The sequence below is a fragment of the Bos mutus genome, chromosome 13 (assembly GCF_027580195.1).
Source record: "Bos mutus isolate GX-2022 chromosome 13, NWIPB_WYAK_1.1, whole genome shotgun sequence".
NCBI classification, from domain to species: domain Eukaryota; kingdom Metazoa; phylum Chordata; class Mammalia; order Artiodactyla; family Bovidae; genus Bos; species Bos mutus.
The window spans coordinates 39283818-39298324 of NC_091629.1; the positions used below are offsets into that span (position 1 = coordinate 39283818).

General features: G+C 60.9%; 1 protein-coding gene across 1 annotated transcript; it reads left to right on the plus strand.

Annotated features, from left to right (window-relative positions):
• Positions 1-2938: 2938 nt before the first annotated feature.
• On the plus strand, positions 2939-12930 carry GATA5 (GATA binding protein 5). Its single transcript, XM_005893993.3, has 7 exons — positions 2939-3234; positions 3426-3984; positions 5241-5416; positions 10738-10863; positions 11342-11429; positions 11715-11842; positions 12164-12930. The coding sequence occupies exons 2-7, from the start codon at positions 3447-3449 to the stop codon at positions 12317-12319; spliced, it is 1212 nt and encodes a 403-aa protein (XP_005894055.2). The 5' UTR covers positions 2939-3234; positions 3426-3446; the 3' UTR covers positions 12320-12930.
• Positions 12931-14507: the final 1577 nt, after the last annotated feature.

Genomic DNA, 14507 nt, shown 5'->3' on the forward strand with positions numbered 1-14507 from the left:
GAGACCCTCAGGGAATCTAGTGACAGTGGTGCCGATGACAGTGTCAAAAGCAGCCGGAGCGCAGGGGGCCCTTCCCCCTACAGTCACTGCCCCTGCCCCCAGAAGGGAGCCCACCCCAAGGCGGCCTTGGACTCCAGAGCTCAGCCCTCCCTGCAGGAGAGGTGCACGCACCTGTGTCCACAGTGACTTGTACACCCACGTGGCCCCCAAGCCCCTCCCCACTGTACCTCTGGAGAGTCCCCGTCCCAACCTCCCTCACCATGCTGAGTTTTGAAGTTCCTGTTGGGGTTCGAGAGGCCCTGGAACCCTCCACCTGGACCCCACCTCATTCTCCCCAAGGGGCAGGAGGAGTCAGCAGACAACCCAGATCAGGGACGAGGGGCCTCAGAGTGCGGAAGGCAGGGGTGGGGCTGACTTTGAACTGGCTTTTCCCACCCAGAAGGGAGGGTGCATGGGGCTTATCTGAATACCTGGGGGAGGACACAGAATGCCTCTGACCTCCCAGCCTATCCCCACCCCAGGCCCCACCCAAGCAGCCTGGGCCTCCTTCCCTGAGCCCCCACCTATAGACTGGCAGACCCTGGGAGGCTGGGGTTGGGGGTAGAGCTCTGGCAGGTGACCCAGACAGCTAGCTGCGCCCTAAGGAGCTGGCTCCTGGGCCCTACCCCAGGGGTGGCCCTGAGGTACCCAGGGAGAGGCCTGGGTCCCTCTTGGGGGCTGGCCTAGAGGCCCCGCCCCCTCCTTTTTTCCCCAGGAGGTCTGTTTTCCTTTCTGATGCATGTGTTTAAGTGAGGGATTCCCAAGCTCTGGGCTGGGAAGAAGCAGCTGCTGCACAAATGACCTCCAGAACCCAGCTGGCTGGGAGGGCCTGTCCCACCCCAGGACCCAACTCCCCAGCCACTCAGGCCCTGGTCCTTACTTTGCCTAAGGCCCCTCATGCAGCCACTGTCGGACCTGGAATCATGGATTTTGGCTCTGCCTGGTCACCAGAGGGTTAACAAGCCAACTCTCTTATCTCCGGGGTTGAGAGATAGCCCCCACTCCCCCAGACCCCAGGCCGACTCTGGTTAGGTTCCCAGGGTGGGAAGCCTAGAGGGGTCTCAGAAAGGGGTAATCACGACTGACCTCAGGGTAGAAATTCTTCCCGTGTCTCCCTCACCCACCACGGTAGCTCTGATCTCTGGGCCCAGCACCCAGCTCCACAGCCTCCTCCACTGCAGCTGAGACCATGGGGCTCCAGCCCTCTGCTCCCCTCACCTGGCACCCCCTCGGCCTCCATGTGGTGCCAGCTGAGTGCAAGTCCCAGGGAGACACCAAAGGACCCAGTCACACTAACTCCTCCCCAAGCCAGTGTGAGGGGCGGGCAATGAGGGCCACAGAGGCAGCGCAGGTTCTACGGGCTCAGCGCCCGGGCCGCTCCTGAACCCCTCCAGGGAGATGCGCATTCGCGAGCCCTGGGGGCCTTGGCACAGTGAGTTTCCAGGATCCACGCCCCCTCTCCTGCCCCGCCCACTGCGGAAGAGAGAAAGATGAGATCCACTGGCGGGGTCTGCAGAGGGTAGGGTGAGGAGGGTTCTGTTCCGACAGGGGGAAGCGCGTGGGGAATGGGTACTAGGGCAGCCTGTTGGGGTGGTGTGGACCCAGGGACCCTGAGGGTGGGAGAGGAGGCAGAGACTGCTGTGGGGGAAGCACTGGGAGCGGAGAGTAAAGGGGATAATGAAGACCCCTAAGCCCCCTCCCAATGGGACATACCTAGGCTTTTGAAGAATCCAGAGCCTCTGGGGAACCTTCCATGGGGTCCCCCGCCCAGGTGAGAGTGGAACCCTTGCTTGCCATCTTCCAGGGGCCGTAGGTGACCTGATGTGCACCCCAAATTCTAGTCTTGTGCAGGAGTAGAGGGAAAGGAGTGAGTGCCCACCCCTCCACAGGTGGAGAGCACCCTGACCAATGGTGGAGGTGATGGCCCATTTCTGCAAACGAAAAACATTCACTGCCCCAAGTGCAGCAGCCAAGGGCCCTCCAGTGAGCCCTGCTCCCAGGGCTGGTGGTCCAGCGCCTGCTGTAAGGTGGCTGGAAAGTACCGCCTGGTGGGGAGGCTGGATCATCAGTCAGCGAAGCTGCTCGGAGGCCACTTTCACCAGGGTGCTGGCACCTTCGGGGTCACCCAGGGAGTGCCAGGGGCCACTTCCAGACCCGAGTGGCCTCCCACCCTTCCTACATTTCTAGTGTCTTGAGGAGACTCTTTGAGAATTCCCCACACAGTGAAAGTACCCACCCCCCAAGGGGTGGAGGCAAGGAGCTACGCAGGGACCTTGGGGAATGCAAGTGCCTCCAGACGGAGGTTGCCTGCCCGACCTGCGTCCCCAGCAGGGAATGAGAGGGGACAGTGGCCCTGCTTGGTCACTGAGGAAGCTGCTGGACTCCCGCGGGACTTCGCGGGTGCAGTGGCCATGGAACAGGATCTGAGTTCAGGGGAACGGAGCTGGGCTGGGCTGTCACTTTGGGAGCCGGATCCCTGCTAAAGGCCCCAGATCAAGGGCGCAATGAAGAGTCCACACCACCATATCCATGATCGCTGCACAGCCAGGGTCACAGACTCATCCACCGCAGCCCCAGACACTTAACCAGCCTTAGCGGCAGCCCGCCGTTAACACCCATTAAGAGGGAGGACTTCAAAAGCCCTAACACATTTAGAGAAGTCTCGGCGTCGGAGCTCCTCCGGGTCGGCGGCGCCGAGCACATGGCTGGTTCGTGTGGCCCGCGTTGGCAAGGACTCAGCGCTGGCTGCCCCGTGCCGTGTGCGTCCGGTCGCCTTTCCCGCGGAGCCCCGAGCGCCGGGCCTGCTTCGGTCACGTGGCACCGAGGCCGCAGCCCTGGCTCTGACCCCGCGGGGAGGGAGGGGAGGGCCCCCGGGAGGGAAGGGGCGGCGCGGCGGGGCGGGCCAGGTCCGGGCGGAGCTGTGCCGAGGGGCGGCGGAGGAGCCGGGATTCGCGAAACTGCAAGGACCCCGGCTTCCAGTCTGCAACCCGCCGCCCGCCGCCCGCCGCGCCCTCGCGCCTTCGGATCCTCACGACCAGCCGGCAAGTTCCGCAGCCGGACCCGGCCGCTCGCCCCTACCCAGCCGGGCTCCTTCTCCCAGAGCCCAAAGCCTGCGCCCTGCAGACCCCCCGGTTTCTCCTTCTCTGTGCCCACTGAGCCTACCTGTGAACCTCGGAAGACCCGGCTGTGAAAGAGGTGAGCTCCGCACTGTGGCTGCGCCCGGATGCCCCACGGGCCGCTAGAGCCGCCCCTGCCCCCTGCCATCCTGTCCCCGCGGGTTCCCGCCCCAGGAACCTCCAAGCTGGGGATCCAGAAGCGCGGCCCGAGCGACAGCACCTGTGGGGCACAGTAGCCGTGACCTGGACGCCTGTCCCTCTCGTCTACAGGTCAAGGCCGCTCCAGGGAAGATGTACCAGAGCCTGGCGCTGGCCCCGAGCCCCGGTCAGACCGCCTACGCGGACTCGGGCGCCTTTTTGCACACGCCAGGCGCCGGCTCCCCGGTGTTTGTGCCGCCCGCGCGGGTCCCCTCCATGCTGCCCTACCTGCCGGCGTGCGAACCGGGCCCGCAGGCTCCCGCAATCACTGCGCACCCCGGCTGGGCGCAGGCAGCCGCGGCAGACTCGTCAGCGTTTGGCTCCGGCAGCCCCCACGCACCGGCCGCTCCGCCGCCCGGGACCACGGCCTTCCCCTTTGCGCACAGTTCCCCGGGGCCCGGAGGTGGCACAGGGACCCGGGACAACGGCGCCTTTCAGGGCGCGATGCTGGCTCGGGAGCAGTACCCAGCAGCGCTCGGGAGGCCCGTGAGCTCCTCGTACCCCACAGCCTACCCCGCCTACATGAGCGCCGAAGTGGCCCCGTCCTGGACTTCCGGACCCCTGGACGGCAGCGTCCTGCACAGCTTACAGGGCCTCCCGGCTGGCCTCCCTGGCCGCAGAGCCCCGTTCGGTGAGTGCGGGACTGGGAACTGGCTTCACTGACCAGGGTCCTGGGCGCTGGCGGTACTGGCATGTGCAAACCCGCACCCTGCGAAATGCCCCCCTGTCCAGAGTCAGGGCTTTCTCTGCCAGGTGGGACACCAGCCTGGGGCAGGCCCAGACCCTGGGGGACATGTAAGCCTGAGTGGAACCCGGCGGCTGGCACCTCACCCACACCAAGATGAAAACCCGGTCTTGAGATCCTTCATACACATATTTGTGTTTTCACTTTTCGTTCATCCAAACCCAGTATTCTGGGATCATACCATTTTACAGCCTATGTCTTAAACGGTTTTTATGAAAAGTTTGGGAAATGGCTTTTTTTTTTTTAAAGCTCAAAATTCTCGTTTATTTAAGTAAACCACCACATTCGTCTCTGTTTTAAAATGTTTACATATTCTAATTTGAGACCCAGTCCCAGTCCCTCTCTGGGATCTAAATTTGAGTGATCGGATTCCAGACCTGTAAAGCTGAGATTTGCTCCCCACCCCACTTCTGAGTAGTGGGCGCCACGGACACTTTCTCACCCCCACTCCCCCCAAACCAAGGGCCATTCCTTTTTTGTGCTGCTCCGGTCTTTTAGCCTACACTCCTCAGCTCCTCGGCAGCAGCGGCGCGGGAAGCGGGATCCACTTGACCTGGCCGCCTAGGCGCCCCACGCCTGGCGCCCACCCCCGGCCAGGCGATGATTGATCCCCGCCCCGCCCCCACCCGATCCTGCCGCCCAAGTGTCGCCAGCGCCCGGCCGGGTCTGGAGGGGCCTGGAGGCCGCGCCGCTGTGGCCGTGTGTGCTGCTCAAGTGGGAGGACCGTGCCGAGACCACGAAAGCTGACAGTGAAGGCGCCACGGTCCCTGTAGGATCCCGCGATCCCTGACTGCCCCTCCGATCGACCCTCGAGGGTCTTCTGCCAGTGTAGACGCTCCTGCCTCCCCAGTGGTCAAAATTAGCGATGCTGGACCCCGTTCTGAGTAGGGCAGTTAGTTCCCTGTTGCCCTACCCAGGGTTGCGTTTATTAACTCTCCCCCGACCTTATAAAGCAGCCCTGACGAGTGACTAAAATCTGGAACAAACATCGCTGTGTGTGAATTTAAACTTAAAAAGAAAGTTAGACAAATTAAATTAGCAAAATAAAGGCACAAAGGGAAAGGAGAGGAAAAGGTGGTGCGAACGCGGCTCCCAGGAAGGGCCCGAGCCTCGTCCAGCGGCCGCCTGCCTTGCTCCCACAGCGGCTGAGCTCCTGGAGGAGTTCCCGGGCGAGGGGCGCGAGTGCGTCAACTGCGGGGCCCTGTCCACGCCGCTGTGGCGCCGCGACGGCACCGGCCACTACCTGTGCAACGCCTGCGGCCTCTACCACAAGATGAACGGTGTCAACCGGCCCCTCGTGCGGCCGCAGAAGCGCCTGGTGAGTGCGGGTGGCCGGGCTGGTCTTCCTCGATCACAGCCTGGGAGCCAGTGGAGCTCTGGGAGCGGGAGGGGAGACTCGGGCAGGATGACAGCACCTGGCCCACTGCCACGGGCCCCCCTGCGCTGGGGGCCACTCCCCCAGAGGGTCTGCGGGGTCTCCCCCAAGGGGCTGGGCTTCCCTGAGCTCGACACTGAACCTCCTGGGCCGGGATCACTGTGTGCCGGCTGGGGACTCAGCCGTGTGACTCTGGGGACTTTGGGCTGCCAGGTGGTGGGGCGGTGGAGAGGCAAGGTGACCTGGCCCCCAGGTGGGACTGGAGGGAAAAGTGGCTGCTGGATGCTGGCTTTGTGGGCTGACAGTGACTCTTACAGGGGACAGACACTGGGACCGCTGCCTCTGATACTGCAGGGATGGGTCCAGACCAGGTGTATGGTTGTTCGCTAGGCAAAACTCATTTTCACTTTTGCTTCTCTCTGCTGTACAGCTGGTAGGCGAGTAGGGGACTGGGCTCCCGAGTTTTACCCGCAGCAGGGCAGAGTCTCCAGAAGCTGTGTAAAGGTTTCAAGTTGCTTTGTTCTCTGCTGTTTCACAGGCAAACTTTGATGGTCGAGTAATTCCGTCAGTAATTCCATCTGTCCAAAGTCGGGGGGCCGCAGGGGCTTCTTCCCAGGTCCGGGCTAAGGCTTGTGGGAGCCCTACAGGTGGCTTGTTCTGGTGTCAGGCCCTGGAGTATGGAAGGGCTTTCCATGGCAGATGCTGTGGGATGGTCATGCCACAGCTGCAGGGCGGTCAGTCACAGGCCTTTACTGGAAATGTGAAGCCCCAGCTATGGCAGCACCAGGGCTGGACGCTCTGAGGCCCCAAAATGGGTGGTCAGGGAGCAGGACTGAGGCGCTCAGCAGCTTGAGGGCAGCTGCTGTTTCTCTTCCTCTGGTCTGGCCTGGATTCGGAGGCTCCATGGGTCCCCCACCTCTCTGCACCCGTGTGGTGCCGCTTGCAGAGAGGGTCGCCCTCGGAGTTCACAGCACCTCCACTGTTGTTGCTGCCTGTTTTCATGCCCACAGCCCAGACAGTCTCTATTGCCGCCTCCAGGAAGGGGAAACTAAGGCCAAGGGAGAGGGTCCTAGGGGGCTGTGACAGGCTGGCTCCCTCCTCTGATTCCCTGTACTCTTCTGGGGCCAGCCCTGAACCGGATGCCAAGTACACAGGAGAAGTGGGCCATCCTCTCCACCTCTTCCCTTGCAGGGCTCACCTCCCTGCAGAAAATTCCTAACTTGGGGGTGGGCAGGCAGAGGCCACCATCTGCACGCTGAGGCATCTACCTTCACAACAGCCAGGTGACCACCAGGGGCTTCCCTGGACTTGCAGCCGGCTAGCGGCAATCCCAGGCTCAGACCAGGACTGTGGCCTTGAGCTCCCACAATGCCCCACTCACGCTGAGCCTCCTGACCCTGACCTGAGTCTTCTTGTCTAGCCCGCTGCAAGCTGAATTTGGGAACTGCCCATTACCTGCTGGAAAGGGAAATTGGACAGCCGTGGCCAGCGCCATGGGTGGGATAAGGACAAACAGGTGCTTGGCCTGGTGAAGCCTCAGTTTCCAAGTCTGGGGACATGAAATAATTAGCTTTGGGGTACCATCTATGGTGGGGGAATCCCTGCACGTCTGCTTGTCTCCCTGAGGCCTCAGGGCCTGGAAGGTGGGCAGCCTGCTTGCCCTGACTCCAGGCCCACATGGACCTGAATGTAAAGCATGGCCAGGAAGTGTTTGCCGAGCGGTGCTGAGGTTTGGGGCATCCTCATGGCCCCACTACTCCCCGTATCTCCCTGAGCAGGCTCCTGGGGGGCTCTCCTCACTGGCTGCAGGGTGCCTACCTGTCCCTCAGGGTGGCCCCACCGCTCACCGGGTGGCCGGTCCTTGCAGAGCTAGGCTCCATGTGAAAACCCCAAGATTCTCAGAGTCCTGAGGCCAGAGCCCAGCCCATGTGCTTCTGGCCAAGGAGGTGCTGGGCTGGTCACCCCAGCCTTGCCCCCACTCTGGGGTCTCACTCTCCCTGAAGTGTGAGCAGAAGTGATGGCCCAGGAGGGCCCTCTCCAGGAAGAGCTGGTCCCACCCTCCTTTAAATAATTCCAAACGTCCTAGAAGCTTGTCACCAAGAATACAGGAATGTGATGATGACAAGTGTGCGTCGCCCCCTCCTAGCAGGAGCCCCTGGCTGTTCTACCCTTTGCCTCCTGTGTGTATCCTGGGCCGCAGGGTGGGGCTTACACCTTTGACCAAGGCTTCGGTCAGTGAAGACGAGTAGAGGGGGTTGTTGCAGTGGCTCTGCTGATGTGTGCCTGTGGCCAGGGTCTCTGTGAGTGCCCCTCGGCCTGGCCTGACCTCTGAACATCGGAGCCCAGAAGCCAGACTCTGAGGACAGCAGGCCTGTGAGCCTAAGGCTGGTTCTGGCCCAGCTCCAGGACATGGCTGTGCCACGGACAGCCCAGCTTCCTTGGAACACTCACCAGCTCCGGGTGAGCCTTCCTGCACAGCAAACCTGGCACATGCTGCCCCAAATGCGGGGACGGGGATCCCACGTCCATCAGGCTAAGTGTCCCCAGGTCTCCCCACCAAGAGCACGCGGAGGACCTGTTTGAAATGGCCGCGTCTTTGCTGCTCCGCCACCTGCAGCCTTTACTTTCCCAACACCCTCTCCAGAGCCCCCCATCCCTTCCAGCCCCCCACCTGGCTCCAGCTGCCTCCTACCCTCATTCCTCTGGATGCCTAGATCCTTGTGGAACCTGGCGCTCAGGCCAGCTCTGCCCCTGGCTTTGAAGTTCCACTTCTTTTGAAAAGAACCGACTGAAAGAGAAAAAGAAAACGCAGCCTGGAGAGGCCCAGCGATTAGGGGGCCCTGAGAGTGGCCAGGCCTGGCCGCCTGGCCTGGCCGTGAGCGCGGAAGGACAGAGGGAGGCTCCGGGTGTCCGCAGATGGCCCCGGGGCTGTGGCCACGGGGTTTGATCAGCCGAGGGAGGAGGTTCTGTCCACCCTGGGACCACCCCTGCGCCCTGGCCACTCGTCTGAGCTTCAGTTCCCCACCCCCCATAAGACGCCGGCACCGAGGGAATGGAAAAAGATAAATCAGCAAGCGCTTTGGAGAATTCTGTCAAGGTCATTCTTTTTACCCATTTTCTTGATTTTAGTCTGATTTCCAGTTTATGGATTTTAATCTAAGGTCACTGGAGAAATGTTCAAACGTGACTTTTGGGTTTCACTGCACCCTCGGGGTCCAGGCGGTGGGTTCACACGACCTGAGGCTGTGTCCTGTGTACACTCGGTCCACCGAGGAAGTTTCTACCCACCACCATGTGAGGTGGTGTGCGTAGTTCTGCTGCTTCCTAGATGTGTGGGCGACTCTGGGGGACACGTGGGGGCGTGTGTGTCTGCAGTGGTGCCCACGTGTGTGCAGCTGTGTGGTGTGCTGTTGAAAACAGTGCTGGCACGAAGGCCTTGCGTGGGTCTCTTTACGCCCTTGCGATAGTGTTCCTATAGGAAGGATTTTAGCAGGAAGTGGCCAGGCAGCCCAGGAGACAGCACTCCTGTGACTCCTGAGTTTCAGTGATGCTAACTTTTTTTTTTTTTTTTTGGAATGTGGGATGGCAGTGTGAACTCTAAGGGGGAAAAAATTGGTAAGAGCCCCTGAGGGTCCCAGCTGGTTTGGAGGCGAGGGGCCTCAAGCCATGGTCCTCCTGGTCTGAAGGCACAGCAGGAGTAAGGGACCATGATGTAGCCCGGGAAGGTGGGTCAGGGTGACCAGACTGATTACTAAATGCACGGTTAGGTGTGAATTTCACACAAGCAACAAATAGCATTTTAAATGTGTCCCAAATATTGCATAGAGCGTACTTACAGAAAATATTTACTGTTTATCTGAAATTCAATTCTAACTGGGCATCCTGTTTGCGTGTTTGTTCAATCTAGGAACCTTGGGGAAGTCCCAAGACCTCCTCCCACCTTAAGAAGATGAATGAACTGGGGGCTCAGGAGATTCTGGACCGGGGCAGGCAGCAGGGATGGGAGGATGCTGCCTCATGTGGGACAGTGGGCTCTGGGGGGGTGGCACGCCTCCATGTGGGCATAGCTCCCTGCAGCCGAGAGGCAGATGGAAGGGAGGAAAGGGGGCAGGGAGGAGGGAGACTCGAGTAGTGTCCAGTAAAAGCAGCTGCTCTCTAGACAAGGTCAGGATGTGGTTGCCAGCTCTCCAGGGTGGTGTCAGTCTGGGGGCCACTTGACTGGGGGGCTGGGGTTCCTGTTCAGGGCCGTGTCCCACCATCTGCCCCAGGGCTGTGGCCACCACTGCCCTTCCACTTCTGCTGGCCCCGGGCCAGCCACCAGCTCTCTGCACTCCAACCAGGGCGCAGGTCCACCCCTAGGCCCCTGGGGAGACCACTGGTGATGCCTGCCAGGCTGGACGTCAGGCCCCACACAGCTGTGGCCTGGAGGCTGCCGGCCAGAGGGTGGGGTCTCCCCAGCCAGGCCAGGAGCTCCCGCCCTGCCCTCCGTCTGGAGCCTCCTAGGCCTCATCCCTTCCCTGTCTTGTGGCCCTTGTGCCCCAGATCCCAAGGCAGAGTCCTGCCCTGGAGATCAGAGGCCAGGCCTCAGACTAAACAGAGCGGATTCCCTGGGGCCTCTGACAGCTGCCCAACCTGGGGAGGGAGGAGAGGAGGCTTTTCCAGGTCTGCGTTTTCTTAGAAATGATTGGTGGGGGGTCTCCAGACAGGCCCCACTCTCCCTCCTGGGCCAGTGAGCAGCAAGGGCAGGTGTGGACACCCGCTGCCCACTGTCCGGTGCAAGCAGTTAAGCTGAGCATGCGCTCAGAGCCCCAAGTCTTCGGAGGCAGACCCCCTGAATGTTCAGTCTGGGGCCTGACCCGAGGGGGCCCTGTGGCCCCTAGGGGTGCTGTTTCACCACAGAAATACAGAGTGAAGGCCCAGCGTTGGTTAAAAAGAGGCCACAATGGAAACCCAGCAGCCTGTATGTCCTGCACTCCTCATAAGATCCTGACCCCACAGTGGACCTAGGCAGGTCTGCTGTCACCCCAATTTTATTGATAGGCAAGCTGAGGCCCAGAAGGGTGAAGTGATCTGTCCCAGGGCTCCTGGGAGCTAGGTCAAAGCTCCTGCCCACAAGGAATCCTGGGCCGCCTCAGGACCTTAGCACCCAAAGGCCTCTCACCCAGCCCCTTGCATTCCCAACCCCATAGCTGGTCAGCCCTGAGCCCAGTGTCCATCCTCCCACTCAGCTGCACCTGCCACACTCACCAGCCTCCCATCCACAGTCCTCCTCCCGCCGGGCCGGCCTCTGCTGCACCAACTGCCACACCACCACCACCACCCTCTGGCGGCGCAATGTGGACGGCGAGCCAGTGTGCAACGCCTGCGGGCTCTACATGAAGCTGCACGGGGTGAGCAGGGCCAGGGGCTGCCGGCGCAAGTGGGCCCCCTGGCCTGAGATGGGGCTGAGGAACCGGGCAGGGTGTTGATCAGGCAGGACCTGGGCTGAGTGGATACACACCTGTACACATGTGGCCCCACTGCCCATACCATGCACACACGTTACTGTTAGATTGATGGTACAGACAGGCTCTCAGAAACCATAGCTTCACTACAGCTTCCCTGCAGCCATTCAGCTAGGACAGAGGCTAGACACCTCCAGGGCTCTTCTGGACCCCCGCAGCCCCCAGTCCTGGGAGGCTGGGGTTGGACAGGCTTCGCCCCGCCCTGCCTGGAGGAAAGCACTGAGCCTGGGGCATAGCAACTCCCCAAACAGGGCTGCAGCAGTGACTGGCTCTGCAGGGCTGAGATCTGGGCAGATGGCCGTGCAAGAGGCCACGGGGGTGACCGCAGACAGTGACTAGCCATCCACCACTGCCACCCTGCCAGGTACCGCGGCCCCTGGCGATGAAGAAAGAGAGCATCCAGACACGAAAACGGAAGCCGAAGAACATTGCCAAGACCAAGGGCTCCTCAGGTGCGGGGTCCAGGGCTGGGGGAGGCCTCCCATGGGGCCCACGTTTTCCTGTGGAATCACTCTGGGTGCCTCACATTCCACCAGTAGAGATTCACATGTTTGGTGCAAGCATCATCTTCCTGAAGTACAAGTCCCTGCCACTGCCCTGGCTGGGAAAGGGGCTGGGGTGGCCTGAGTTCATGGCGTGGGGCAGGGGCTCTGGTGGAGGAGGCCACCCCCACCCCCACTCCATGTTACCAAATCTACAGTGTCTGTAAATGCCCCATCTTCCCCCACCCCCGCCAGGGTCTTCAGGGCACACCACAGCCTCCCCACAAGCCTCTGTCCCTGACCCAGAGGTTTCAGCAGCCACTTTGAAGCCCGAGCCCAGCCTGGCATCCCCTTCATGCCCTGGGCCCAGTGTCACCTCCCAGGTAAGGAGAACGGGGTGGGTGGGGTGCACAGAGCTGGTTCCCAGGCATTTCCAGGAGGAACCCTGGCATCTCGGCCAGGTCAGAGCCCCCACGGTCCCCTCCTAGAAACTTGGGGCTGGACACACAGCTGGCCGATGGAGCCAGGGGGTGCCCTGTGGCCGACGCTGACTGAGAGCCCTTCTGAGGTTATCACATCATTCCTCACAAGGAGTACCCACACCATTCCAGGAGCTGAGGAAGCCCTCCTGTCAAAGGGCTCCCACTCTCAGGTGGGCCAGCCAGCTGTTCCCAAGGCTCACATATGGCCCGTCCTCCCTGCAGGGCTCTGCACAGGTGGATGACCCCCTGGCCCCCAGCCACTTGGAGTTCAAGTTCGAGCCTGAGGACTTTGCTTTGCCTTCTGCAGCCCTGGGCCAGCAGGCTGGCCTTGGCGGGGCCCTGCGCCAGGAGGCCTGGTGTGCACTTGCCTTAGCCTAGGTACCTGGGCACCCCATGGACCCACCTCGCTGCCTCTTTACTCCAACACAAAAAGAGACTTCCAGGCCTGCTGCCAGAAGAGACTGGAGCCAGCTGGACCTGGAGGTGCTGGGTGTCCCTCAGAACGGCAGCAGCAGCCTTCTGTGTAGATGGGAGGAGGGCTCAAGCCCCCTCCCTGGGCAGCAAGGAACCTTCAAGTGGTGTGCGAGGCTCTGGCTGACCCAGAGCTCCCAGCCCCCACTTGAATTCTGTCATCAACGCTTGTCATCATCATGTTTACAGGTGGTAGCAGCAGGACAAAACCCACCTTCCTGCTGTAAAACCAAGATCACAGGTGACAAAACTGAGGCCAGGCAGCAGCGGGGGATGAGGGGGCCGCCAGACACGGGGCTTCCCCGGCCTCCCTCAGGCTGCCCACTCCCCATGTTTGATGGATAGAGACACGGCATGGAGACCTTGCCCCTCCTTGGACCATTGGACAGCCAGGGACAGATGGGCAGGTTGGGCACTACCAGGACGCCACCCAAGGGGCCGATCACATTGTAATCATCGTGGACCCGTATTTATTTGTATGGTTTTCCCCAGACGGGGCAGTAAAGAGCCTTCCTTGTTCTGACTGAATCTGTGGCTATATTGTGACCATTTTGTACGTCAAGGTGCCTGGGACCCCCATTCTGACCCATAGGGGCACTCTCAGGGCTGATGGTGGGGTGACCACAGGTCCTGGCTCATCTGGGTCTGTCCCAGCAGCATCACCAATAACACCCCCTTTCACTTACAAAGCCATCCCCCACCCTAAGGCTGGATGACAAATTAGCTGTTGTGCTGGGTAGAGGCACCTCTGCCCAAGGAGCTGACAATGGCTCACAGCCTGACGCCAGAGGCAGCAGAGAGTGGGGCCCCCTGCAGAAGGGCCACTCCATCTCTCCCATCCTGCAGCTGCCCTTCACCAGCAAGACTTTCTGATTTTTCCACGGAAGCCAGAAACTGGGCTTTCTTTTTTATAACGTAAAATCTTCCAACTGAAAGCTTTTGCCTCCAACTCCCAATTTCATTCCGAAATCTTAAGTTTTGTAAACCATCTAGAACAGCCACTGTTGCACCATCCTATGTAAAAACGTCTCCTTCATATTTAAGAACACTCATCCTTCCTGAACGTGTCCCTTCATCCTGAGTCTGTACCCCAAGATTCAACCAGCTGCGCCTCCATGTGACCTTGTCTTTTTTTTTTTTTTTAAAAGACAAACGACACCATCAGAAAACATGTAACATAGAAACTTGATTTTGCTCTCCTCTCCCCATCACCAGTGGGTTCTGGGCCTCACCCCTGCCTGCCGGGATCCATTCAGGTCGTTTCTCCTTCCAGAAACATGTCACCAGGGACCGGGCTGCGGGACCTCACTGGCCATCCTGGGTCTTGCCAGGGGCTCCTAAGGACTTGACGAGGCCCCTGAACACCGGGCGCCTTTGAGGTTGCCACCAGCACAAGGGTGGGACACTGGGTGGAGCAGCCCAGGGACCGCACTTTGAGAAGTCACCACTTGGAGGTCAGGCAGACTCCAGTGGAGTCCCTGTCCCTATCCTGGCCTGGGGCTCTAGGGGAGGGGGAGGGGCAGCAAACGTCCCCCTGCAGAGGGAAGGAGTGATGCAGAAGGAGGAGGCGGCGGGGAGTACCCGGTGAGGACCGTGTGGCAGTGCCTCCACTTCGGTGGTCGTGGTGGGAGCGGCTCTCCTCCAGTGAGCACCACACCCTGTGTGGACCAGCGAGTCTCCGAGTCCTCCCTCCGAAGGGGAGGCGCCGGTCCCTTTCTCCCCCACGAGAGACAAGCACCTGAGAAGTGGCAGGCGGCTCCCAGAGGACACAGGGCGCGGGGACCCTGCAGGGCAGGGCGCTGAGCAAGCTGAGCAGCCTTCCTGGAGGTGCCAGCAGCTCAGTGAGCAGAGCGCGAGAGGGAGGAGGGGGCTGAACGCCCCACCCAGGAAGAGAGGTCCTGAGAAGGAGTATTTGGCAAAGAGGAAGGAAGAGGCCATATCTTCCTCTTTTTCATCATTTTTAAGGACGAGCCTGGGATGGGGGAGGCTGAGCCCCCACCTCTGGACGTGAGGAGCTTCAGGGAAGAGCATCTCAGTTTAAGCCTTTCTCCCCAGCCTCTCTTCAGGACCCGGAAGCTGTCAGGACCAGAGCCTG

Bases quoted from the DNA above. Each gene is read 5' to 3' on its own strand.
- GATA5 (XM_005893993.3), top strand. From the start codon at position 3,447: ATGTACCAGAGCCTGGCGCTGGCCCCGAGCCCCGGTCAGACCGCCTAC. The intron at 5,417-10,737 runs GTGAGTGCGGGT...TCCCATCCACAG, and splicing joins TGCGGCCGCAGAAGCGCCTG to TCCTCCTCCCGCCGGGCCGG. The intron at 10,864-11,341 runs GTGAGCAGGGCC...CCACCCTGCCAG, and splicing joins TCTACATGAAGCTGCACGGG to GTACCGCGGCCCCTGGCGAT.